General features: G+C 37.3%; 1 protein-coding gene across 2 annotated transcripts; it reads left to right on the forward strand.

Moving 5' to 3' along the window:
• The first annotated feature begins 158 nt into the window (after window positions 1-158).
• rbm19 (RNA binding motif protein 19) lies at window positions 159-26,605 on the forward strand. Of its 2 annotated transcripts, none has more exons than XM_028458332.1 (24): window positions 159-359; window positions 5,635-5,817; window positions 5,980-6,093; window positions 6,184-6,225; window positions 7,771-7,999; window positions 10,886-11,109; window positions 11,193-11,252; window positions 12,625-12,703; window positions 12,801-12,872; window positions 13,866-14,075; window positions 14,157-14,287; window positions 14,476-14,603; window positions 14,685-14,781; window positions 14,931-15,041; window positions 16,716-16,916; window positions 18,241-18,310; window positions 18,391-18,551; window positions 18,644-18,704; window positions 20,333-20,412; window positions 20,504-20,559; window positions 21,663-21,779; window positions 22,939-23,044; window positions 23,134-23,254; window positions 26,250-26,605. In XM_028458332.1, the coding sequence occupies exons 1-24, from the start codon at window positions 324-326 to the stop codon at window positions 26,330-26,332; spliced, it is 2,772 nt and encodes a 923-aa protein (XP_028314133.1). In that variant the 5' UTR covers window positions 159-323; the 3' UTR covers window positions 26,333-26,605. The 2 variants fall into 2 exon arrangements, with proteins under 2 accessions (XP_028314133.1, XP_028314134.1); XM_028458333.1 differs by having other exon boundaries at window positions 18,394-18,551.
• Window positions 26,606-26,781: the final 176 nt, after the last annotated feature.

The following is a 26,781-nucleotide window of genomic DNA, read 5'->3' on the forward strand; positions in this document are numbered from 1 at the left end:
AGAAGAAGAAGAAGAAGTCCAAGCACATTAATGTATGAATGCAGTGAGTGGTTTAACCGGGATATGGTGGGTTTGAAAGGTATTGTGGAGTCAATGTGTAAGGACTTGTTATTATTTTTAAGTGAGCAGATATTGACGTAAAGGCAGCGTAAAACCAGCAGGTAGCGGTAAATACACCAGCCAACTAGAAAAAAACACGAAGAAGAAGTTGTAGAGGCTCCTCCCACTCCAACATGGCGACTATGTGATCCGTCCATGCTCGTTTGTTTACATCTGTATTAATATCAGAACAGGTTTGTGTTGGATTTACTGCTGCTGCCACGATGTCCAGAATCATCGTTAAAAACCTTCCTAACGGGGTGAGTTTCCGCTTTACAGCAACATGTCGCCTCAGTGCAGCAGTGGAAGTGAAACGGTTGCCATGTGTTGTATGTATGTTGTGTATGATTACTAGCGGTGTAAAGATACACACTCAACCAACGATTCGAATCGATCCCGGTTAAAAAAACAAAACTCAAATCAATGATTGGGATGTAATGATGTACTTAACTCCTTTCAAGTAAACAAAAAAAATCTATTATTTCCAGCATTTTCTCGAGATGACATATCTTTGGCATGATATTGCAATAATAATAATGAGGAACTCTGCTCTAACATAATTTTATGTTTAGCCAAATTCTTTATCCACAAAAATAGAGTATAAATCATTTCCAAAATTGATTGTTTTCTTAAACAAATTGAACTTGTTACAGTCTTTACAGTCTTTAAAAACTGTAAAAGATGTAAAAGCAGAAAAAATATATGATACTCTATTACTAGGTTTTTACTGTGTATTTTGTATTTATTTATATATTACTTTTTGTTCTAAATGAATGACATCTTGATTGATATTTGCTTACTATTGTTTTATTTTTTATCTTTATTTTTCAAACTTTTTTTTAAAATTATTTTGTAAAATGTAACATAATATGAAACAAACAGGTAACTGGGTTGTACAAAAAGGCACACAAATAGATACAAAGACAAAATAAACGCAAAAGTTAGGTATCACATTACAGTTTTTGGCATAGGTATTGTTCATTGTCTTTGTGGTAATCCCATTTTTCCGAGTGTTTGTCTCCTTTATTCTTTTGAAGCCTCAATGTGAAAGTCATTTTCTCCATGCTGTGAATTGACTTCATGATGTTTATATAGAGTCTTAAGGTTGGGGGGTTCCTCTGGAGCCAGCACTTAGTTATAGCATTCATGCCATCCATCTTCATACCCACTTATTCCCGTTTAACAGGGTCGCGGGGGTCTGCCGGTGCCAATCTCCGGCTCTCATAGGGTGCTGGGTGGGGGTACACCCTTGACAGGGCGCCAGTCCATCACAGGGCAACACAGACAGAGAACCATTCACTCTCTCATTCACTCCTATGGGCAATTTAGAGACTCCAATCAACCATACAGTCATGTTTTTGGATTGTGGGAGGAAGCCGGAGTACCCGGAGGAAACCCATGCAGCCCGTGGAGAACACGCAAACTCCACACAGAAAGGACCCAAGTCCACCCCAGGGCTTGAACCCAGGACCTTCTTGCTGTGAGGCGGACGTGCTAACCACTAACCAGTTATAGCATTTTAACTTGCTATTCTGAATATTTTCAGAAGGTAGGGATCTGTCTTACCAAGTCCTTCAAAAGTTCTCCAAGGTACATAGAGGTGAAGGTAAAAAAAACAGCTTTATGTCCAAGGTTTCTGTGATCAGGTGTTCAACTTCTCTCCAGAAGGTTTTCAGGTGTGGACACGACCAGAAAATATGAAAATGAGCTGCAGAATCCTCCCCACACCCCCTCCAGCAGCAAACCCGTGAACCATTCAATTTGGACTTTTGATTTGGGGTGACAAAGAAACGTATTAAATTCTTCCAACCAAAGTCCTGCCAAAACAGAGGATGTGTAGTAGTGTACTGATTCTGCTAAATTTGGAGCCAATTTTCTTCTGAAAGGGTTATATTTGCTTCTTTTTCCCAGTGTTGTTTGATATAGTTAGTTGAGTTCATGTTCATTGAAATCAGGCTCTTGTAGAGTTGACCAATTAGACTTTTAGGGTTTTTTGAAGCATAGGCATTCACAAATATCTGTATAATATTTAATTTCTTTGGTAAAAAAATGATGGATTTGCACATACCGGTAAAAAATCGTCCTTACCCAATTCATATATCTGGCATAATTCCTCAAAACTAATTAGCTTTCTATTATTGATTATCCTACAAAAAAAAGTATTTCCTCGCTTAGCCCATTGTTTGTATTTATGGGCCTGTAATGCTGGAGGGAAGTGTGGGTGGAACGCAGGCCAACTCAACAATATAATCTCACCATGGAGCTGAAATCTCTCGACCACCGCTGACCACGTTTTCAAAGCCAGAGTAACACAGTGATTCTGTATCTGATACACTTCAGCCAGTCTGCTGGGGCAACCCAGAACAGACTGGATAGGAAAATCTATTAATACTAGCTAGAGATGTAACGATTAATCGTAAGGCAGTTAAAAATCGATTCATAGGTATCACGGTTGATATCGATTTTCTGAAAATTGAATCGCAGTACTTTTTTTTAACCAGCAGAGGGTGCTATCCACAAGTGTAGGCGGAGTCTGCTAATACTTTCTGTCTGGCTGCCTTCTACTCTTAAATATGTTAATAAATGATTCATTACCCCTTTAGCACCGAAAGAATATCTGTAATATTACTTGAATATCTGTAAAAGTTACGTTTTTCTATTAGCTCTGTCTGCTAGCATAGCTTCTCTTCTTCACTGAAAGATATCTGCATGCCAACCGACCACTGTATTACCAGCGCCCTCTGCTGGTCCAAACAAATATGACGTAAATCATTGCAATCACGGTTTTTTTTATTTATTTTTTTAAAGTCCAATTGTTAAGGCACAAAATACATTTTCAGTTGCACTTTTAAAAAGAAAAATAACTATTATGCAGTTTTGCATTGTTTATTATAGAACCAGAATTTAAATTAATAGGCTTCATTTTCATTTGTATTATTCCTTTATTTATTTCATTCAAGATTTATTTTTAGTTAAATTGCATTGTTTTGAATAGTTTATAAAGGAATTCTTTTGACAATGAAAAATAAAAGGAAAATAGTACCGTATTTCTATTTGTCTACAGTCCCATTTTGTAAAAAAAATCGTGAGAGAATCGTATCGTGAACCCAGTATCGTGAATCGAATCGTATCAGGAGTTGAGTGAATCGTTACATCCCTAATACTAGCTCAATGTCCTTCCATTTAGCCACATACTGTAGGTCACGTTATACCAACACATCAAAGGCCTTAATTGTGCTGACGCATAGTAATCCCTTGGTCATTTATTGTTCCAGATGAATCTTGAAAAGTGTTTATCCCACTCTCTGAATTGATTTGCAGGTACTTCTATAGGAAGTGCTGTGAATAAGTACAGCAGTCTTGGGATAATGTTCATCTTGATAATTTGAATTCTGCTGCCAAGGTCAAGGGGAAGCAGGCTCCACCCGTTCAGGTCACCTTAGATTTTTTTACTAATTGGTTTATAATTAGCACTATAAAGTTGTGAAATTGTTTTTGTTAATTGGGCACCCAAATATTTAATATATGTTTGATGACATCGGATCTGGTATTTATCTATTAATTGTTTTGTAGGACTAAAATTAAATGTAAGGACTTGGGTTTTTTGTACATTGAGTGTGTATCCAGAGTATTTCCCATACCTTTCCAGGGTGTTCATGAGTAGTGGGATGCCTGATTCAGGATTTTTAATTGTCACCAGAATGTCGTCCGCTTACAGAAGTATTTTGTTTTCTATCTCTTCTATGGTTATGCCCTCCAAAGAGGGTCTCTTCTCTAATAGTTTGTGCAAGTGGCTCGATGAAAAAATTGAAGAGTAATGGGCCTCGGGGACAGCCTTGTCTACATCCTCTTTGTAGTTTGATTTGATTTGAAAGGCTGTCGTTTACTTTTATTAACTGCTGTTGGGGAGGAATAGAGCATTCTTATACATTGTAGAAACGTGTCCCTGAAGCCAAATCTTTTCATAACAACAGAATCAAATGCTTTTTCAGCATCAAGGCTAAGAAGGACTGCACTAGATACTTTTTTTAGTTTTTAGATTTGATCAATATTTGAATTAGAATTTTGAATTTGAAATACTTTATTAATCCCTGAATGGAAATTACATTGCACTCTGTTATTCTATCATATGGAGGGTTCTTTTTACGTTATCATGCGTTTGTCTATTACTTACAATAACCCGCCTGGTCTTCATCAATTAGGGAAGGCATTATTATGCTTAATCTCTTTGCCAGTATTGCTGCATACAGTTTATATAATGTTTAATTTTTGATTGATTTAAATATGCGCAAATGATATTTGCTGTTTTCTTTAGTTTTCTATGATTGTTTACCATAATACTGTTTAATCTTGAGTGAATTGAACAAATGATAAGATGCTTTAGTTGTTGTTCCCTTGGCAAGTTCTTAATTTTTGTATTTTGTTGTAAATTGTAAAATGCCATATTTGTTTATTCTTGTATGTATTTGTCAATAAAATAATAATAATTAACAAACATCTCCTTGCAATTAAAATACACAGAGTTCATATTTGGGAGGGAAAAAACGATTAGTCAAAATACAGATTCATGTAAATTGACAGGAATTTTTTTAACCAATATATTTTCTTCTTATAACATACTTACAAATTGTTTGAACTGTTTAAACTCATAAACCAAAATAAAATGCACATTTCTTCATTTATCTGCATGCAAAGTTAAACAAATGCTTTCACATCAAAAATACAGTAAAAAAAGAAATTTTTTCAAAGTGCAGCTTATGTTCCTGGGTTTGAATTTACATATTTGTCTTAAAGAATTGTGTTTTCCCAATACTTACATCCTGTACAGTCTCACTGTTATCTTCTCACGTTTTTCATTTTCCGACTTCAGAAAGAAAGCCAAAATGCTGCCACACCTGCTCTTACTTCAAACTAATAAAGCTTGAATTCTTTGCGGCGTGGTAAATAATGGTCGAGGGATGTGTTTTGATTAGCACAAGAAATACTTTATACATTATATTTCTGTATTAAAAAATGTTTTATGTCCTTTGTGTCATAAAAACAATTTTTTTTTTCAATGAGAAAAACACAAAATATGCATTTTTTTTCTACAAAACTAATCTCCAAAGTGGAACATTTGTATGAACTTATACACCCTTAAGTAGGTCAACAATTGATAGGAACATTGATTTATAGGCATTATTACTTTTAGAGCTATGAGCGTTTATTGAAAAAACCTACACTCTGAGCTTTGGTACCAAAACGTTACCCGTCATAAAAGTGTCTTCAAAATGTCATATTTAAATATATATATATATTTTTCCCTCTTTTTTTTTAAAATTACATCTTTTCAACAAGTTCAAACCTAACCATAAATATAACATTTTTCATTATATCGTTATACATTTTATTTTTTCAATGAGAAAAACACCAATTATAATTTGCACCTTTTTTTTTGCAAACTAAAGTGAAATATTTGGTATGAGTTGATACAGCCTTGAGTTGGTATATCCTTACATCCCTAATATTTGTTTACTTCTGTTTGCTTTTGTACAGATGAAGGAGGACAGGTTCAAGTCCATGTTTGCTGCCTTCGGCACCATCACAGACTGTTCTCTGAAGTTCACTGAAGATGGGAAGTTCAGAAAGTTTGGTTTTGTGGGCTTTAAAACTGAAGAGGATGCAGACAAAGCCCTGAGGCATTTCCACAGGAGCTTCGTGGACACATCCCGAGTGACGGTCAGAAGGAAAATCTTTTCATTCATTTTGGTTATTGTTCAAAGCGACCACTTTTTCATTTCGATGTCGTCTTTCACTCATATTTTTTTTTTATATCCATTAGAAGAAATAGGAAATGTTATTTTATACCTTATAAATAATGATCGTCTTTTTTGTTTTTAGGTGGAAATGTGTAAAGCATTTGGAGACCCCACGAAAGCTAAAGCGTGGAGTAAACACAGCCAGAGCTCAGTCGGGGACAAAACCACTGCTCCAGTTCACACAGAAGGAAAGAAGGTGAGAAATTCTCTTTGAAATTGAAATTGTTTTTTTTAAAAATTAACAGTTTAAAATAATCATTGTATATTTGAAAATGTTTCCTCCCAGAAAAAGAAACGGGAAAAGCAAATCAACCCTGTGCTACAAAATGTGAGTATAACTTATAAAAATGCGATTTTTTTGCATTGACTACAAATGTTGGCGGAGAGCGAAAATCAAAATACTCAAAGAAATCAGTTTTTAAAAGTCTGATACTTTCCAAATATCATCTACAATGACTCCAAAACTTTCGTCATTTTTTAATGACTATTGAAAATGTATTTAGCATGAATTTGTAAGTATAAGTTTACATCACTGTGGCAGTCAAATAATTTGATGCACTGTAGGCTCAGTTTTTAATAAATCAAAAAATCTGTGTCCATTGAACAAAAACTGTGGGAGGAGAAAAAAATGGAGTGAAGGACTACAGAATTTGCAATATTCTTTTAAAGGTCCTATATCATGCTAAATCAACATAACCCTAACAGTATCTAACGTGTTTGTGACACAATGCGACGCAGCTGTTGGACAAAACAAATGATTATCACCTTAAATGGACTATTCCTGTAGTTAATAGCGATAAGGTGGAGAAGAAAGTCACTTAGTAGCTTAACACTCCAGTGTTTGAAGCAGCAGCAGCAGCTGAAGCAAACAGCCTGAAGCACTGAGACGGACTCACAATCACAATAGCCGCTTAAATAGCCATGTGTTTTACTGTAATATGTGGTTTTTTGGCTGAAAACAATAACAATAGTGTGTGGATTGCAAAAAATAAAATTGCTTTGGTGATCACTGATCTCCCTTGCTAGAGCGAGGCTGTCTGCGTCGTAGTACAGCACACATGGAACAAATCTCGGAAGTTAGTTAAGGCAAGGCAGATCTATTTGTTTAGCAAATTTCATACACAAGGCAACTCACTGTGATCACATGATCAAAAAATGCAACAGAAAACATTCAACAGCTTAAAATCAATAAGGACATTAAAATCAGCAGCAAAAAAACATTTAAAATCATTAGCAAAGTTAGCGCAATAAGAGGAAATCCAGCTTCGTAGTACGTGCCCTTGGAATCATTTAGTATATTTTTGTTTCATTTTATGTGTTTTTAATGTTGTTTGGTATATCTGTATATCTTTCTGATATTTTGGTTTATTTTGGTAGTCGTTTGGTGTATATTTTTGTGTATATTCTCATTTTTGTCTGTATGTTTTTCTGATATTTGTGTTTTTATGTACTCTTGTATGTGTTTTTTAGTAGTTTTTGTGCATTTTGGCTATCATTTTGTATTTTATTTCATTTTTGTTGCTGTTGTAATTTTCTACATTTATGTTTGAGGACTGCACAAAATTGTATTGCTTACGTCTACACTTCATTGGGCATGTTTAAACTCCTTGTTATTTAGAGATTTTATTATTTATCCTTTTTTACTAGGTGCAATTTTGTGACCTAAAGATTTATCAAATGTGGCACCAAAGTTGTGCATTTAAAAGCTCTTTATTTTTTTATATGAAGTGACACTTTTTAAAGTTTGTTTCAAACTTTGTGTAATATTTATTATACAACTGTTCCAAAGCTCAGCTGAGTAACAATCATTTTCTGGTATTTTTAGTTTGATAATATTCATGTTTTTACATCTTTTTTTGTGCTTCATCCATAGCTGGAAGATGATGAGAAATTCAAGGAGTTTCTGTCGGTGCATCAGAATCGAAGTCAAGTTCAGACCTGGGCCAATGACAGCGTGCAGGACTCCACTGATCCTCACGTTAAAGGGACCAAGACTCCGAGCAAAAATAATAGTGCGTCTGATGATTACCTCAACTTTGATTCAGACAAGTCTGAGGCCGAGGACATGGATGAAGGAGAACCCGATGACGAGCAAGAAAAAGGTGGGAATCATTGCTTTTAAATCTGGGGCCTCATTTATTAAAATTAAATCAAACTTTATTTGTATAAAGCTTTTTATAAAACATGTAAAAGTGCTTTACAGTTAAAACCACATCGACCACACACAGACGCACACAAACACACACAGGTTAAAATGAAGACAGTGACGCATGGTACATACTGTAGCTGAGTACAGAGGATCTTGGTGAGGACTCACCATCACAGGGAGCTGTCTACACCAGGAACAGATCACAGACCGAGTCCACGGGACACTGACACTGAGCCCCCAGTGCAGCAATGACTAAAGCCATTCACCACTACTGGGGCCCATGAGGCAGCAGGCAGCACCACTGCAACCACACTCCATCACAGCTCCCAGTGTAGGGGAAACACTGCGATAAACACAATCAAAACAAACAATACAAAACAATGAAATAAAAAAGTAATTCCTTAAAAGCTAAATTGAACATTTATAACCATTGCACACACAAAACAGGGCCTGAAACAGCATGACACTTTCCTTGCAAAGTTTGTGTTTTAGAAAAATAAACGTAGCATCTGTTGCTCTTCAGTGCTCTCAGGGGTGGATTTACTAAGATATGAAATAAAGGGTGGCAAACCAGTTGCGTCCCTAAATCCTTTGGTGATGCAGTTTCATCACCTGCTGCGAGGAATTCCCTAAGATTGCAGCAATGATAAATGCACGTGCAGAAGTGGTGGAGACCGCCCTATTTAAATGAGTGTTTTGCATGTTCAATGTGCAGACGTGAGTGCACAGAAGCACATAATGACATTTGAGGAAGTTAAATTGGAGGCAGATGGACTTCTCTTTTTGCTGCTCAAACATTTAATAATGTAGAAAACTAAATAAACAATAAAATGTTTTTTTTTTTTTTAAATTAAAAAAAAAATAAAAAACTACTTTAAAACCGTATGATATTTTTCCCGCTAATTTAATGTGGCTGCTCAGTCAGGTCCTGTAACTTTGCTCTGATCAGTCCATGAAAAACAGGCAGATTTGGACAGAAACCTTCCTATTGATCTACCATTGATCTGAGTTAATGCAGCAACACAGTCAGTCAATCAGTCGATCAGCACCATTTGAAGATGATCTACTGACCATCATTCAGTAGGTTTGAGCTCCTGTGCCATCACTGCGTATATTACGCATCTATTTGATCAGCTGATTCTGGCATGATGCTCTTTCCATCAACTGGAGCGGTGCGTCCATAGCGCACACAGCATCCTCTCTCCACCGCAGCGTCACCAGACTCCACACATGCACCGCCGTGGGTGTGCAGCTTTTTCTTTCCCTCATACACACTTTATTTTCTCATTCAGTGGCTGTTAATATTGAAAATTGTTTTATTTGAATTATTTTCTTATACTAGAAAGATTAACTGGAGTCTTTTTTCCATCTCTGCGGTGTTTTGTGTCAACATTTACTGCAGCTGATCACTGTGTGTGTGTTTGCACCTGCTTGTCAGTCGTACCATTTTCCACTGCTAAAACAATCACAGCAAACCGTTCTAGGTTTGATGAATTGCATTGCACTGCATTAATTTATTTGCATTTCTCCCTCCTGTTTTTTTGCTCCCCTTATGAGATCAGCCTACTTTACATATTCATCAGATGGAAACACGCTAAATGGATTGTGGGTGCATTGTGGTGCGCAGAAGACACGTAGTCCTGATTCCCTGGGGTTTTTACCCCTTATTAGTGTGCGGAGTGATGTTTTAACACGTTTTAATACCCCTAAAACTTTAGTGAATCCGCCACTCAGTGTACAATAGTGTCTGGCCTGCTTTTTATTCACGCCTGCCACATTTCACTCTGTGGCTCTCACACTATTTACAGCTGTGGTGACTGGTGTCACTAACTTGCTTTTTATTTATTTGTGATGCCACTACTGTGACCATGAAATATATGATGATGTACTTTTTCTTGCGTCTATTGTTTACACAAAGTTCTACGTCAGGGATGTCAAACTCCTTTTAGTTCCGGGGCCACGATACAGACCAGTTTGATCTCAAGTGGGCCACAGATTTTTGGTGGGGGAAAAAGAACAATTTTCACATGATTGTGGAGATTCATTAATTGGTGACTTGGAGATATCTACAACTAGATTATGAATAAATTAAAAAAAATAAATTATTTGGTAATTTACACAATAATTCAGGTTTTCTCTGACATTTTTACTTTCTTCTGTCGAATTGGATGCTTTAAAGTGCCGGATTTGGCCCCTAAGCCTTGAGTTTGACACTTGCGCTCTACTTACTTCTGAAATACATTTTCCTTGTTTTTTTTTTTTTGTTTTGTTTTTTTGTTTTGATCCAAGGCAAAATCTCATTGGTCAGCAGACTTGCTTAATGCAAAAGCCATTCATGAGGTACTTTGTAGGTATGTCACAATACAACCATTTCACTTCCGATACGACACCAATATTGCAGTTTTAATTAACGGCCGATATCGATTTTGATCCGACATTATATCAGCACAAATCTTACTTACTTTTATGACTTATTTTGTAGTGTCGAATGTTAGGAAATGTTTGATTCAGTGAAATTACTCAAATGGAGTACAATAGTCTGCAGCAGTAGATCTGAGAAAGACCTGTTTATTATCAACCAATGGGTTCGACACATTTTAACCTTAAACAGAAAAATATTCTAAAATTGAATAATGAAATAAATAAAAACAAATAAACTACAGCACCCTGAAACATAACCTTAATCAATCCAATACAAACAATATGTATTATATTGGAGATTTTCAATGCAGGTCAATAATCTGATGGATCTAAGATTTGCTACTGTTCATGGAAAACACAAACACATAAGGTTTATTGTGAGGCTAAATGGATCCAAGGACTGTTATTTTGCTTTCAGATGCTACTAGAGAAGCACTAAAATCCGGCTTGTCAGACATGGATTATCTGCGCTCGAAGGTGTCACAGATGGCCGATATCATTGAGGAGAGTGAGGAGAAGAACGCTGATGATGATGAAGATGACGTCGTTCTAGCCAATGAGAGTGGAGACAGAGATGACCTCCCACAGACCAAACCTCCTGTGTCTGTTGAAGAGAGAAAGCAGAGCAAAACAAAGAAGCAGGTGAACTTTTTAGACAGATTTATAGAGAAAACCTCAGAGCTGGCTGCTCCTTTTTTGTTTTACCTTTGTTTGTTTTTTTACAGATGGAACCAACCACAGACTTCACTGTGAAGCTAAGAGGAGTCCCATTTAACGTCAAAGAGGTTAGCTACAGCTTCTCAAATAAACACAGCCAATAAAGATATGTTGGAAATAAACACACGGGTTGATCAAGTGCAGAGATGGGCACCAGGGGACAAAAAAATGTGATTGCATCTGATCTGAGGGCCACATTAATAACATTCATGTCACCATTTAGAACAGTGGTTCTCAACCTTTTCAGCCCACAACCCCCAAAATAAAGGTTCCAGAGAGCGGGGACCCCCACTGTACCTAAAGGTGGTTGAACACAGACATGAACATTGAGGAACAGTAATGTGGAGACAGGACCATCTATAAGGGGAGAGATTTTTGGGGTCCATCCATAAAGTCAGCAAAATTATGGTCCATTGTTCTATGAATCTGTGATAACCACATTTATTTATTTATCTGAATAATATCCACTGTTATCTAGTAAGTTTTTTTTATTATTTCTGCCATAGTCAATAGTCATCTTAAAGATGTAAATCCTTGTTTTAATCAGAAATAAAATGGGTTAAATGTGGCCAAAAATGGTGCAAAAGGTGGTGAAATTGAATTTTAAAAACCACAGAAATTGTAGTTAAAAGTTGCAAATTAAAGTGGCCAGAAATGGACAGAAAATGTGATGAAAAGGGTTCAAAGTGTCAATATTGAAACAATTAGTTTAAACTGGCAAATAATGGGCATTACAAATGGTGAATGTGGTTAAATTTGCAAAAGACAATAATAGGTAAGACATAATGTCTTATTATGACACTAAAATGTATTGAAAGTGGAAAAAGGGCAGAAAAGCATTGAGAATTGATTGACAAGTGGCAGAAATGGGATTATTGTAGCAAAAATGCATTAAAAGGAGCAAAAATATGGCGAGAAACATTTATGTAAATAGGTTAAAATGTGGCAAGTTTGGTAAAAATGGGCTCAAATTGTTCAGAAAAGGCATTTAGCGACCCCCCTCTGTGTTTCATGACCCTAAATGGGGTCCTGACCCCAAGGTTGAGAACCCCTGATTTAGAATTAGCACCAGTCTGAGCATTAATACAGGAAAGAACATAGTGTTTGTGTGTTTTTGTTTTTGCTTGGTGTTTTATATTATTTTGTTTATTTTTCTTTCATTTTGTTTGTTTTTCTTATTTTTATGGTAATTCGTTTGTTATTTGTTGTTGTTCTTAGTATCAATCTGTATGTTTTTCTGCATTCTATGTATTTTTGTATGTTCTTTAAATATGTTGGTTTTAGGAGTCAATTTATAGTTTTTCTTGTGTTATTTTTGTGTATTTTTGATGTGATTTTGTATATTTGTCTGTCTTGTGTGTTTTTGATGTCACCGGTTGCTAATGTCTGATCGAGTGTCTACATCTTTCTCTCATGTCTATCCATCGGTGATACAAACAGCAACAAATTCGAGAGTTCATGACTCCGTTGAAGCCCGCGGCTGTCAGAATTGGTCGGAATGAGAGCGGGAACAGAACTGGTAGGTTCACAGTTTTGTCCCAGTGTTACAGATAAATGTGGATCACAGTCAGCTGATTGTGTGCAGACTCACTGAGTCACTGTCATATGTGTTCTAGGTTACGTGTATGTGGACGTGCACTCTGAAGAAGACGTGCTAAAGGCTTTGAAGAAGAATAAAGATTACATAGGTGAAAATATGTGGATTCTTATCATCAATTTGCATTTGGCTTTCTCTTGCTTAACTTTAGGTGTAAAATGGTGTAAATCAGACCAGTTGTTTTATCATGAACCCATTTTCCAATCCACATTAGTACAAGTGTGTCAAGGCCAAAGGCCCAATTCCAGCCCTTTGGAGCATACAATATGGCCCGCAGGAGGAAGTAAGAATTAGAGAAATCATGAATCATTGTATAAATTATACTCAACACTTCTGGTGCTTATATCGCATGATTGCAATCATTTTTAGTGTTAAACTGTTGAAAAAAACTCAACATTTTTACAAATTCCTCAAACTAATATACAGGTATAAATGTTCCCTTAATTAAATAGTAATTGGTCACAAAATCCAGTAAATTTAAAGTGAAGATCCTGTTGGGACTGATATTTGTCACTTATTGCTTGGATATTGTTGGTTTCTTACATATTTTGTATTTTATGTATATGTAGAAGTGCAAACTATTGAACAATAATGTTGAAATTACTTGTTTTCCCGCATATAATCTCTGGCCCACTTGAGATCAAACTGCCCCGTATTTGGCTCTTGAACTAAAATGAGTTTGACATTGTTGGAGCATTAGGATTCATTGAACAGATTAGGGATGGCACTATACCACTTTTTTGTTTCCGATACCAACTTTGAGTATCTGCCGATACGATACCCTTTTTACTCTAACAAAAAAAACAGAGAACTCAGGTTGACCATACCCAAAAAGCTCATGAGGACACATGAAAGCGATCAGTAGATGCTTTGATACTTTTCTTATGAAATAACTCATAGAGATACATCAAAGCAATCACCTATGAGGAACACTGACAGTTGGCAATGGAAACATGTCGGGAGATCAAATTTCCTGAAAAAAAAAGTTGTCTGAATAAATGAAACCTTATCATACGATGTTCATTCCTCTCCCACTGCTGTGTAAAAGGTGCAGTAGTAGTAAAAAGGTGGTGAACTCTTTCAGGTGGGCGGTACATTGAGGTGTTCCGTGTGGACGGTTTTGGGGAAAGAAGCAAAAAGGAAAGGAAAGTCAAAGAGATCAACAGGAACTTTTCAAGGACACTCAAAGAGGATGAGGAGGAGGAAGACGTTGCAGAATCCGGGCGACTCTTTGTCAGAAACCTTCCTTACACCTGCACAGAGGAGGAGGTGAAGGAGCTGTTTGCTCAACATGGTGAGTAGGAAGAACATGACGTCCACACTCACACAGTCACAGCATGTAACCCAGACTCATCCAGGCACATGTTCTCCACAGGGCCTTTATCAGAGGTGCACTTTCCCATCGACAGTCTGACCAAGAAACCAAAAGGCTTTGCTTTTGTAACCTTCATGATCCCAGAGAATGCTGTGACTGCTCTTTCTCAGCTGGATGGACACATATTTCAGGTATTTATTCGCCTCACGCATATCTGTGTTTTTTAAAATGTATTTTCAGTGTCAAATAAGTCCAGACAGAGCACATCAATGTAACACAAGGCAAGCTACAAACGCTACAAATGATTCTTGATGAATGTGTAATAATGTAAACTTTTGTTTGAGTGGTTTGAATCCTTTGATCCACCATGTGATTTTAGGGTCGGATGCTTCATCTCCTTCCCTCCACTGTGAAGAAGGAAAAGAGCGACACCTCAGATGCTGGAGGTCCAGGATCCTCAACTTACAAACGACTAAAAGATGCCAAAACAAAAGCTTCAAGCTCTAGGTGAGCTCCATCGGATCCTCCCGTTGTGTAGTAAAGTTCTACAATTGTTCATCAGCATCAGCAGCGTGTGTTTCCTTTCAGCTCTCACAACTGGAACACTTTGTTCCTGGGAACGAGTGCTGTGGCAGACGCCATTGCTGAGAAGTACAACACCACCAAAAGTCAAGTTTTGGACCACGTTAGTAACTTCTCGTTTTGTCTCCATCTGCTGTTTTTTGCCTGAATATGTTTAAGGAAAACTACAAATATGATCATGTTGAGTTTCAAAAACAGCATGGGAGTTATCGTTCTCTTAGTCCAGTTTTTGGTGTTTACTCTTGTCTGCAGGAGTCTAAGGGAAGTGTTGCTGTCAGGATGGCTTTGGGAGAAACGCAGATCGTCCAGGAGACTCGTCAGTTCCTGCTGGATAACAGCATCAGTCTGGATTCCTTCAGTCAGGTAAGAGAACTGACCCTTCACTAGGGGCCCTATTCTCCCATGCGTGTAAGTCAGAAAAGCCATGCAGCGGTGCTGTTTTTGGCTGTGCGCTATTCTCCTTCTTCTGTACTTAAGTCAGTCGCTGCGTGCCTTCATCCCAGTTACGCACACTGGGTGGAGTGGCCCTGAAATGTGGGCGTTCAAATCTGGCCTTACACACATTCTCTAGGTGATGAAATCATTTTCCTCTTACGTGCTTCTGAACCTGGAATAAGTGCAGCGCCCCGAGATGGTGAAGCATTATATTACACTAGAAGATTGATAAATATTAAGCCACACGGACTCTATTGCAAAAGACATTCCCGGGAAGAATGTATCCAAACTGACACTGTCACAGTGGTCAACGTCAACATTGGCTTTATTTTTGTATAGCACATTAAAACAGCCAGCAGCATACCAAAGTGCTTTACAGTGAAGAGAATAAATATATAACACCATAAAACAAAAAACGTTAAACAACAATAAGACACCACTAGTAAAACATTAAAATGTTTAAGAAACTCTTTAAGCTCTGCCAAAGGCCAGGTTAAACAAGTGAGTTTTGAGCTTAGTTTTAAAAGAGGACAGGCTGTCGGTAGACTGCACAGCTAGCGGTGGTGCATTCCAGAGGGATGCACTACAGCATCCCTCAGTCCACATAAAAAGAACCCCCCCCACCCCCACCACCACCACCACCACGGGTGCAAGCACGCCAAAAGATTGACCATCAGTATTTCTAATATGTTCACATTTACCACTTGTAGAAGTGCTACATTTACTTATATTTTATCCGTGCCGTCCACTCCTTTGCCTTGGAGGACGGTGGGAGCTGCGTCGCGTAGCCGATCAGCTGTACGCACCCGAGGTGTGCGCGTCTGCTGCTACTTGTTACAATGAAACTCTGACAGACTTCAGAATGATGTCCAATTATTTTAACACTGTTTATAACGTAAAACCACAGTTTGATCCACTACAAGAGTAAATAACAAGTGAAACATTGATGAGGATGACTAATGCGTGCTGATCTTTTCTGAATGTAGGAATGTAAGAAGTTAATGTAATGTCACATACAATGTAGCCCTACAGTGAAATTCGTCTCTGAATTGTACCTATCCTGTTGAGGAATAATATACAATAACTAAAAATAATAAGAATAATCTGTAACCATGTGCAGTCTTACTCTAGCTAATGTGTAATTTGTGGCAATGCATGGAGGCTTCTGACTACTGGTTTGTACTGATTTATCCAATTTTAATTTTTCATTCATGTATCTCTTATGGCAATTTGCGTACCCCTGGGGGTACCCGTACCCCACTTTGTGAACCTAGGGTCTAAACTAAAGGTGGCAGCGAAATGTAAATGTTTCAAGTCTGTTAAAAACAATAAAAGACTCTCTAAAGCTACTTTATTTGTTAATCTTTTGATCTGCCACAATAATGTAAATCATTTAAATGAAAATACCTCAAGTTGAGGGCTTTTCTCAGCAATTTCTAGGTGTGATAAAAAAAAAAGAGTTGAATTAGACTATTTTTTTACAGAGCATACATTTTTTTAAAGTCTCTTGACAGCACTAATTATCATTCATGTGATTACAACTAAAATTGATCCCAACCCTGGTTCTAACCTTTCCTGTACGATGCTCTCCTTTAACTCTAGGCAGCGGCAGCACGAAGCACGACTGTGATCCTGGTGAAGAACCTTCCAGCTGGGGCGACGCTGGCCGAGCTGGAGGAGCTCTTTTCCCCTCACGGCTCGTTGGGTCGAGTGCTGCTGCCCCCCGCTGGGCTCACCGCCATCATTGAGTTCCTGGAGCCCACAGAAGCTAAACGAGCCTTCACAAAGCTGGCGTACAGCAAGGTGAGTGCAGTTTGTCCCCCTCCACAGTACGTACCACTCCCACATGATGTATGGTGTGATTGTATAAATAAAAACAAGTTAAGAAAATATAGATATATCTCGATACAGGCGATATTGTCATTTTGTATATCGCTAAACAAAAAAACCCAATATATCTTTAATCTCGATATATTGCCCAACCTTAACACTGGCTGAAAAAAGGCTCAGATGCCGACTCCAATAATCTTAATACCAACATTTTCATGGGTTATGAAGCCTAACAATGTAACCAAGAGATGAGAAACATATTAGATGATAGATAATATTTTTTTAGTGTATTTTACAGCTGATTTAAGACATGGATAATAAATGACTTACTATCATAAGAGATGCTAACAGAAAGCTAACACAAGAGTAATTATTTAATAAAGGATTAGTAATTGTGATTAATTGTAATTGAACTTTAGTTAATGAGAACGTTCTAATTGTCTTTCAGGGGATAAATAATAATTTTAATTGGGGTAAAATGCTGATTACTGTAATTGTAATTAAGTTGTAATTTAACATGGATAATTGATGGCGTAATGCTGCGTTCACACGAATGCGTCCTCTGCGGCACCGGACGCATCTGCCACACGAAACGTACCGCAGGGTCTGCAGGATATAAAAATGTCCCCATTTGCTTCATACGCACGTCTGAAGTGAAGCCCCGCCCACCAGCGACACATCCAACTCGGTGAGTTTCACTGCCTGCTGAAGCGAGGAGCTGCGTTCCTCTTTCTCCTCTCACAAACATAAACCAACAATGAAAAAAGCCAGTGTAATTAGCGGCTAATGCTATCCTAGCTCAGTCCTGACTTTCAAAGATGAGAACTTTTACCTGCTACTACCACCTCCTCACTGATTCTCCGCCACACCAAATCCTTCCTAGTCCAGTCTCGGTTATAAAGGCCGTGTCATACAGCTCCAGGTGATCACACACAGCTTCTACTCTATGGTTGAATGGGTGAACAGACCGGTGTCTGTGTTGACGGCCTGACGTAATTGTCAACAAAGACTCTGATTGGCTTTTGTCATGCGAAACAGTCGAGGAGTTCAATATTTTCAACTCTTGTGAAATTGGGAGCATGCTTGCACGGCCAACGCACTTGACGTGCAGATCGGACCGCATTGCAGCACAGGAAAGATTTCGTATCTGGGACGCATCTATCCATTGACCTGAGTATGTAATCTGCTCGTACGGACATTCCGTGACGCATCGGGTGTGAACGCAGCATAATTGTAATTGAAAAATGTAATTGACCCAAACCCTGATTATAGTGTTGTGTTTGACTCCCACATTCAGTTCCATCATGTGCCTTTGTATTTGGAGTGGGCGCCTGTCGGTGTGTTCTCAGCAGCCAAACCTTCACCTGGTAACAGCCTTTGAATTTAACACATGAAACAAAACTATGATGAGCTGAATGAATAAGTATCATCATCCTGTTGAATGAAGCAGCAGATAAAGAAGAGATGGTGAAAGAAGAAAAGAGGAAAGACGAGGTGGAGGAGAAAGATGATGATGATGATGATGAGGAGGAGGAGGAGGAGGCTCAAGGGTCCACACTTTTCATCAAAAATCTAAACTTTAGCACAACTGAAGACAAACTACAAGAGGTTTGTTGATATAATGAATCCATGAAAAAGATAACAAACATCTGAATTTTGGTATGAAATCATTAAAGACGATGTCTAATGTTTTGTTCCAGACATTCTCCAAATGTGGAAAAGTCAAAACCTGCACCATCTCCAAGAAAAAAGATAAAGCAGGTACCTGATATCATCATAGTTACTAGTTACTTTATTCAAAAAGTAACTTAATTACTCTGTTGATTACTTACACCAAAAAGTATTGCATTACTGTTAAAAGTATTTATTTATTTTTGTTTTGTTTTTTTAAAGAACCTTCTTTAACCCTCTGGGTTCCAGGATAGATATCCAGAAAAACTGTTTACGTTGCTTTGTTTATCATTTTTTTTCCACCACAACCTCAAATTATAGTTAATATCAGGGCTGGGGTCAATTGTAATTGTAATCGCGTAATTGATAATTAATCATAGCTAATTTGTAATCGAGTTCAGATAATTGAGAATACCGTAATTTTTTGGAGATAAAGCTATCATAAGAACTTAAAAACTAGTTAAACGTGATGAGCACACTTAAACTGGGGTGAAAATCCAGTAAGGTAAAAAAAAATTTTAAAAATCGATTTTTTTTCTGAGATAAGGCTATCATAAGGCATAAAATGTTTCATGGGGTTGTTTATTTCAGGCTTAGTAATTGTGATTAATTATAAAAAATTATAATTGTAATTAGAAAAAATGCCAGTCACCGTAAATCCTAAAATCACACAAAAATCATCAGATCTGAAAGAAATTGTCTGAATACATGAAAACTTAACATATTTCAAAAGAGAAGACAAAATGAACGTGCTGGAATTATGGCATCCAACAATCCCACAATGCATTGCCACTGTAAACAGGAAGAAGTTCACTTCAGCGAGCCAGCAATTAATTCATTTTCCAAGTAATGGACAAGCGCACCATATTGTAATGTAACTGAGTATATTTATTTCAAAAGTAATGCGTTAGAGTATTAGGTACTGTCAAAAGTATTGGCGTTACTGCCCAACTCCCCAGGGTTGTAATACTCTGTCTGCTCTGAAGCTACCAAAATTAGATTTGCAAATATTTACTAAAACCATGATAAAGCTGTTAAATCAGTGATGCTCGACATGTGGCTCTTTGTGTCTTAATTTTAATTATTATTCCCCCAGAAAACCTTAAAAAGTGAAAAGATTTTAACCTGTTTTTAGCTGTTGTTCTTTGGACATTTGTCCCATTTTTGCCTTTTCAACATTTTGACCTTTTTTTGTCCTGTCTTTTACCATTTTTTGACACTTTTCATCCAAATAAGCTACCTTTTGCCCAATAAATACCTTTCCTTTCCAAGTTTCCTTTTGTCACTACATTTTCCCTCTTTTTGTTCTATATTTCTGCCCTTTTTCACTATTGTTTGCCACATTTTGCTCATTTAATTTAGCTTTTGCCATTATATACCACCTGTTTCCTCTTTTTAGCCCAATTTGTGCCACTCTTGACTGCTTTTGGCCCATTTCAGTCACTTTTCACTTTTTTCTTGTCACGTTTTTGCCACTTTTGGACCATTTTATGCCACCTGTAATCATTAAAAAAAAAGATAGCGCACTGAACCGGCCCACTGGTCAATATGCCAGATGGTTAGTCCACCCCTGAGTGTACCTATGATAATAATTACAGACCTCTCCAGTCATTGAAAGTGGGAAAACTTGCAAAATTGGCACTGTATTCAATACGTATTCTTCCCACTGTAAATGAAATTATATGCAAAGTACTGATTGTGTTTGTTTGGACTTTCAGGTAAGCTGTTGTCCATGGGTTATGGTTTTGTCCAGTATCAGACAGCAGAAGAAGCACAGAAGGCCCTGAGGCAGCTGCAGGTAAGAGTCACTTAGACAATTTACCTCACCCTCACATTTTCTGTTTTCACCTGTTCTCTCTGCTCCCCCCCCCCCCCCCCCCCCATTCCAGCACTGCAGTGTGGATGAGCACCAGTTAGAGGTGAAGATCTCACAGAGAGCCTCAAAGTAAGTATATGTCCCTCCCAGGGCTTTGGTCATGATGTCTGCCATTGATCCAACCTCTGAAATGTTTCAAGTCATGTAATGGAGCCTGTTGGATTGTTCTAACTGACTGGAAAGTTGGGCTTCTCTCCAGCAAGTTCAACACAGGGTTAACACACACAACCTCTATAAGAATACACACAATTACAACAAAAATACACAAAAATAACAGAAAAATATACAAAACAACAACATAAACACACAAAATAATAATAATTTAAAAAAAAAAACAAATACAGAAAAGACAACTACAATAATCGAATCAAATCAACATGAAATAAGAACTGAGATAGACAAAACGACAATAGATTACACAAAACAGCAAAACAACTCTAAGACCCAGAACTACGAAGCTGGATTTCCTCTTATAGCGCTAACTTCCGAGATTTAATCAGTGTGTACTAAAGTCCTGCCTCCTGACCATTCAATTCTCTTGGAAAACAATCTGACCAATAAAAGGAGCATCGTTGTGAACACGTCTCTGTATGGATCTGATGTGACGCTGACAGAGAGAATATTTAGACATCGATGCAATCCTTTCATTTACCGATGACGTCCTATAGGAAATGAGATTTTTATCTGATTGACTGATAAAGTAAAATAAGTCGGCTGATAAAGCCTGCATGCATCGGGCGCTTTCAGACCGAAAAAAGAATTTATTTATTCATTCATTCTTGTATTCTGGAATGATGCAAAGCCTCAGTTCTGTAAGATAATATAAAATATAATTATTTTCCATCTTATGATGTTGGCTGATCTGCATGAATGCAGCATCAGAGCCACGAACAAGGTAAAAGAGTGTCTGTTTATTCTCCATTTATAATTTCACTAATTTAAGTATTAAAGGAATTCTCCACTATTTTTTTTTACAAATTCATTAATTGCTGGTGTCCAATCACCAGCAGCTGGTGCCCAGCAGGAGCAAACTGCTGGGAGGGAGGTCAAGAGTTCTTGCCTGCCCTCCAAAATAAAACTCCATCCTGACAGTGGCAGAATGTGAAAGCAAATAGTAATAGTTTTAAAGGAACCTTCTGAATTGTTTTTCAGTGTGATGTTGTGTGTTGCAGGATGACGGAGGTTTCACGTAAGAAGAAACAAACAGAAAAGAAGCAGACCGGATCCAAGATCCTTGTACGAAATGTTCCCTTCCAAGCTTCAGTTCGAGAAATTCGAGAGCTCTTCTGGTAAATGTCAAGCCACAATATGAAGCAGGGTTGGGGTCAATTACATTTTTCAGTCATAATTACGTTTTCAATTATCCATGTTAAAATACAATTCAGTTATGATTACAGTGAGTAGCATTATTTTCAGTTACAATTAAATTATTATTTTTTATCCTCGGAAAGTCAATTACAATTACGTTTTCAATTACTAAATTTCAATTACAATTAATCCTAATTATTTAGCCAGAAATAAATGACATAATAAAGTTAATCTTCCTCTTGTGTTGGCTTTCTTTTAGCATCTCTTATGATAATGGGTAGAGCTGGTTATTATGGCCAGTTTCCTGAATCGATTCAATTCCGATTAATAAGGTTTTTAATTGAGTAATCACAATTCGATTTCGATTCAGTATTGATTGATCTTTCAAATTTTACTTAGATATTAATAAATGTTCCAAACTTCAGAATTAAGTACTTAAGTTGGGGCAGTTTAACACGCAGTGCTTCGTCTGCATTCGCCATGTTTGCACTGTATGCACTTTCGCGTTGCATCGACACAGTTGTTGCTAACACCATTCTATAGTGAGAGAATGCAGGGGTTAGAGTAAAAATACAAATAAAAAATTGATTTCAGCACCTATGAATCAATTTTGGAAAATCTATTGAAGATCGATACATTTATTTTTTTCCACACAGCTCTAATAAATCAGCTTTAAAATACACTAAAAACAAATATCTATCATTTAATTTCTTTCCTATCTATTGGTTACCTTGTTAGGCTTCTTAATCAATGAAAATATAGGTTTTAATATTTTTAGTGTAAACATCTGAGGTTTTTTTGTCAGTATAGCCCAAGATTTAATTTTTTTTAAATAGTAAAATGTGGGGAAAGCTTGACATGAAACATATTTTAATAATTGTTAACTACATATGTGGAGAACTATACATAGAACTGTAACATGGTTCCCCAGTTTTGCATTAAATTATCATTTACATGGCCATTATCTAAACTCAATTACAATTTAATTACGATCACGACAGCAACAGATTTTTTAAATTACAATTATAATTACTCCATAATTGTAATTAATAATTAATTACATGATTACAATTATAATTGACCCCATCCCTGGTTTATAAATAACTAAAACATGATATGATATTGCTGACCTCTTCTCAGTACGTTTGGGGAGTTGAAAACAGTTCGTCTTCCTAAGAAGGCAGCAGGCTCAGGGAATCACCGAGGCTTTGGTTTCATTGATTTCATCACCAAACAGGACGCAAAGGTTTGATTTCTGACATTCCCCTGGGTTTTAATAAAGGTTTTATTTTACGCTGATCTTTTTAAATGATCCGGTTCTTTTGTTGCACACAGAAAGCCTTTGCAGCTCTGTGTCACAGCACCCATCTGTACGGCAGACGTCTGGTACTGGAGTGGGCCGACGCTGAGGACACGGTGGAGATGCTGAGACGGAAAACAGCCCAACATTTCCACGGTATGTTCACAGCACATCCTATCAGGGTTGGGGTCAATAATAAGTGTAATCGCGTATTTGATAATTAATTACAATTATGGTGTAATTATAATTGTAATTGTAATTTTAAATATCTGTTGCTGTCGTAATTGTAATTAAATTGTAATTGAGTTTAGATAATTGACTTTGTAAATGTAATTGGCATGGAAAAAATTGTCAATTATAATTTGAGGTAAAACTGGGGAACCATTATAGTTCTATGTAGAAGATCCACCAGGCCAAAATGAAATGTTTGACGGGGAAGCAGGTGGAGCGACGCACAGGTCCACTACCTTGTGAGATGCAGGAGGAGCCCGGCCAGGAGTCAACCCACAGTGCCAACACCCTGCATGCTCCACAAGCCCCACCCTATGTCAGGCCTTCAGAATACCGCTGGATCATGTGCTGCCAACAAGGAAAGAGAGTGGCTCTAGTTTGACAAGGACCTGGGCCAACCAGAAGTAGCGGACGATGGCTGCAATGATCATCAGCATTGGTGCGGAAAGGTTTGGCAAATAGGAACAACAGCCGATCACAGGTCGAGGGGAGCCAAGCAAAAGAGAGGTGAAGATAAGCCAGCTTCGGCAGGAGTTAGACGGCTTGGGCGACAGTTTAAGAAGGCAAGGGAGGAGGAGAAGGCCGGGCTGGCAGAGTAGAGCAGTATCCTGAGGAAAAAACTCACCACCCTCTGTTGAGCCAAGTGGCATAGGAGGAGGGGCAGGGAAAGAGCCAGGAAACGTGCAGCTTTCATCTCGAATCCTTTTGGCTTCACCAAAAAGATCCTTGGGCAGAAAAGAAGTGGCCAATTTGCCTGTACTGAAGATGAGGTTAACAAGTACCTCAGTATTACCTACAGTGACAGTGCAAGAGAGGAACATCTTGGGCCATGCAGTGCCTTGATAACTCTGCCAGAATGCACCTCTGATGATCTGACAGTGACCACACAAGGTACTCAGACACAAGCCGGGGCCTCATCAACCCTGGCTGGGTCATTTGGGCGAAGGTGTCTGTCTGTTGTGAGACCCGAAACAACCAATGAACCCAGGATACAACACTGATTATGTGTCTAAGTTGCACCAAGAGTGTTTGTTAGAACTAGTACAGTTCTACACATATGTAGTTAAGAATCATTAAAATATGTTTCATATTATGCTTTCCCACATTTTACCATTTAAAATAACTTGTATTTCCATTGATTAGGAAGCATAACAAGGTAACCAATAGATAGGAGAAGAAATTAGTTGATAGATATTTGTTTTTAGTGTATTTTACAGCTGATTTAGGAGCAGTCATCATAAGAGATGCAAACACAAGAGGAAGGTTAACTTTTATTAGGTTATTTATTTCAGGCTCAGTTATTGTGATTAATTGGAGTCTAGTAATTGAGAACGTAATTGTAATTGACTTTCTGATACAATTTTTTTTTGTAATTTAATTATAATTGAAAAAAATGCTGGTAACTGCAATAGTAATTAAATTGCAACCCCGGTTGGGGTCAACTGAAATTAGTCAATTTCCAATTACAATTAAAATGATCATTTTCCCCCTGTAAGTTAATTACAATTACATTCTCAATTACTAAAGTTCAAATTAAATTAATCACAATTTTGGAGCCTGAAATAAATAAGCCCATAGAGCTTATCCTTCCTCCTATCCTTTCCGTTAACATCTCTTATGATAACTGGTCAGTTTTGTCTTAAAGCTGCAGTTTGTAAGTTTTTTTTTTTTGTTTGTTTTTGGTGTCATTTGGTCAAAGATCCATATCATCTTTGAGCATATTGTGATCCAAAGTTTTTTGAGTGGACAGTGAATCTATTCTCCTGGCTCTGTAAATTAATGGAATCTGGATGTCAGCCAATCAGAGATCTTTCTACAAACACGTGTGCTTCATGAACTGTTTTAGGCAGTTTTATTGGCTGCTCGGCTGAAGTCAGGTGCGTTCAAGGAACATCGATAGTAAATGTGCATTTGTGGACGTTCTGGCAGAAGTCCCCATAACACCATTAGTCACAACAGTTACACGGCAAATCAAGCGGAAAAAGGCAGACTGAGGTGGGGAAGCAAACAATGAGAAGACTGCGTAGGGTCCGCCGCGCACACACTGGCTTCAGGGGGAGAGCGAGAACAGAAGGGATAAATTGCGTGAAAACTTAAGAGAAGCTTGTTCAAGGTGAATTCATTTTACAGTCTGGATGCGGAGTGATGGTTATCAGTCACTCAGAGCAACTGTGTGGGGGGACGAGCCTTGGGTCGGTAACTACAGAGTGATACGTGCATTCATGTCAGTCTTTAAAACACCAGAAAAATTTCCACTAACACAAGATAAAGTCCATACATTTTTCACTAGTCTATATTGAGAAAAAGGTCGCTAAGAGTGTTCACAAACATACTGGTAAGGGTGATTGAGTTTTGATTTCGGTTTCAAAATAGAGCTGAGAGAGAATTCTACATACTGCAGCTTTAACTCAGCTGTAAAATACACTAAAACATATTATATATCATTTAATTTTTTATTTTTTTTTATCTCTTAGTTACCTTGTTAAGCTTCCTAATCACTGAAAATATTGTTATTAATGTTTTTTGGCGTGGGCGTCTGAGCCTTTTTTCCTGTCCACTATATTTCTTTTTTTCTAAATGGTAAAATGATCCTCAATAGAAGTGACAGGTAGTGGGAAAAGTTGATATGAAACATATTTCATTGATTGTTAACTACATATGTATGTGTTTAAGCCACAGAACTGTCACATGGTTCCCCAGGTTTGCGTTGAATTTCCATACCATCTGAACTCCATTACAATTCAGTTATGAGTACAACAGCAACATATTTTGTTCAATTACAATTATAATTACTTCACAACTGTAATTAATTATCAATTACACAATTACAATTCTTATTGAACCCAACTCTGAATTATCTCCTATTACATAAACACATGTTGAATAGCAGTTGATGTACGGTGCTCTTTTTTATTGTCAGTGGATGCTAAAAAGCAGCGGAAATCCAAGGTTTTGGAGGGAATCCTGGAGACGATGGGAACGGATGGAGGAGCAGAAGACTGACGCTGCACAGACATTGGATATGATTAATACATGTAGATAAAAGAAGCTGATGTTTCACTGCCACTTTACACATGTTCTGTGCAGTGATATAGCTGTGATTTTATACAAAGTTGTGTTTATAAGACTTTTATTTCAGTTTGTAATAAAGTCTGTTCTCTGGTGTTATGCAGGGAAGACAATGAACTTCACATCTATTTTTATTTTATTTTGAAACATGCAGGACAAGGACAAACTGGTTACTCTACAAATGTAAACATTAAAATATATAGTTTACTTGTTTATTTATGTGTGTGTGGTAGGAGTGTATGGAGGACCAACTCATTCATAATTAGTGTAAGTGTAAGTCAACCCTAAAACCATTTTTTTTCTGCTAAATACATATTTGGTTAGGTATGTATGGAGGTAGATTTGTGTCTATTATTCAATCAAAAAATAATTTTCAATCAAAG

The sequence above is a fragment of the Gouania willdenowi genome, chromosome 9 (assembly GCF_900634775.1).
Source record: "Gouania willdenowi chromosome 9, fGouWil2.1, whole genome shotgun sequence".
Taxonomy (NCBI): domain Eukaryota; kingdom Metazoa; phylum Chordata; class Actinopteri; order Blenniiformes; family Gobiesocidae; genus Gouania; species Gouania willdenowi.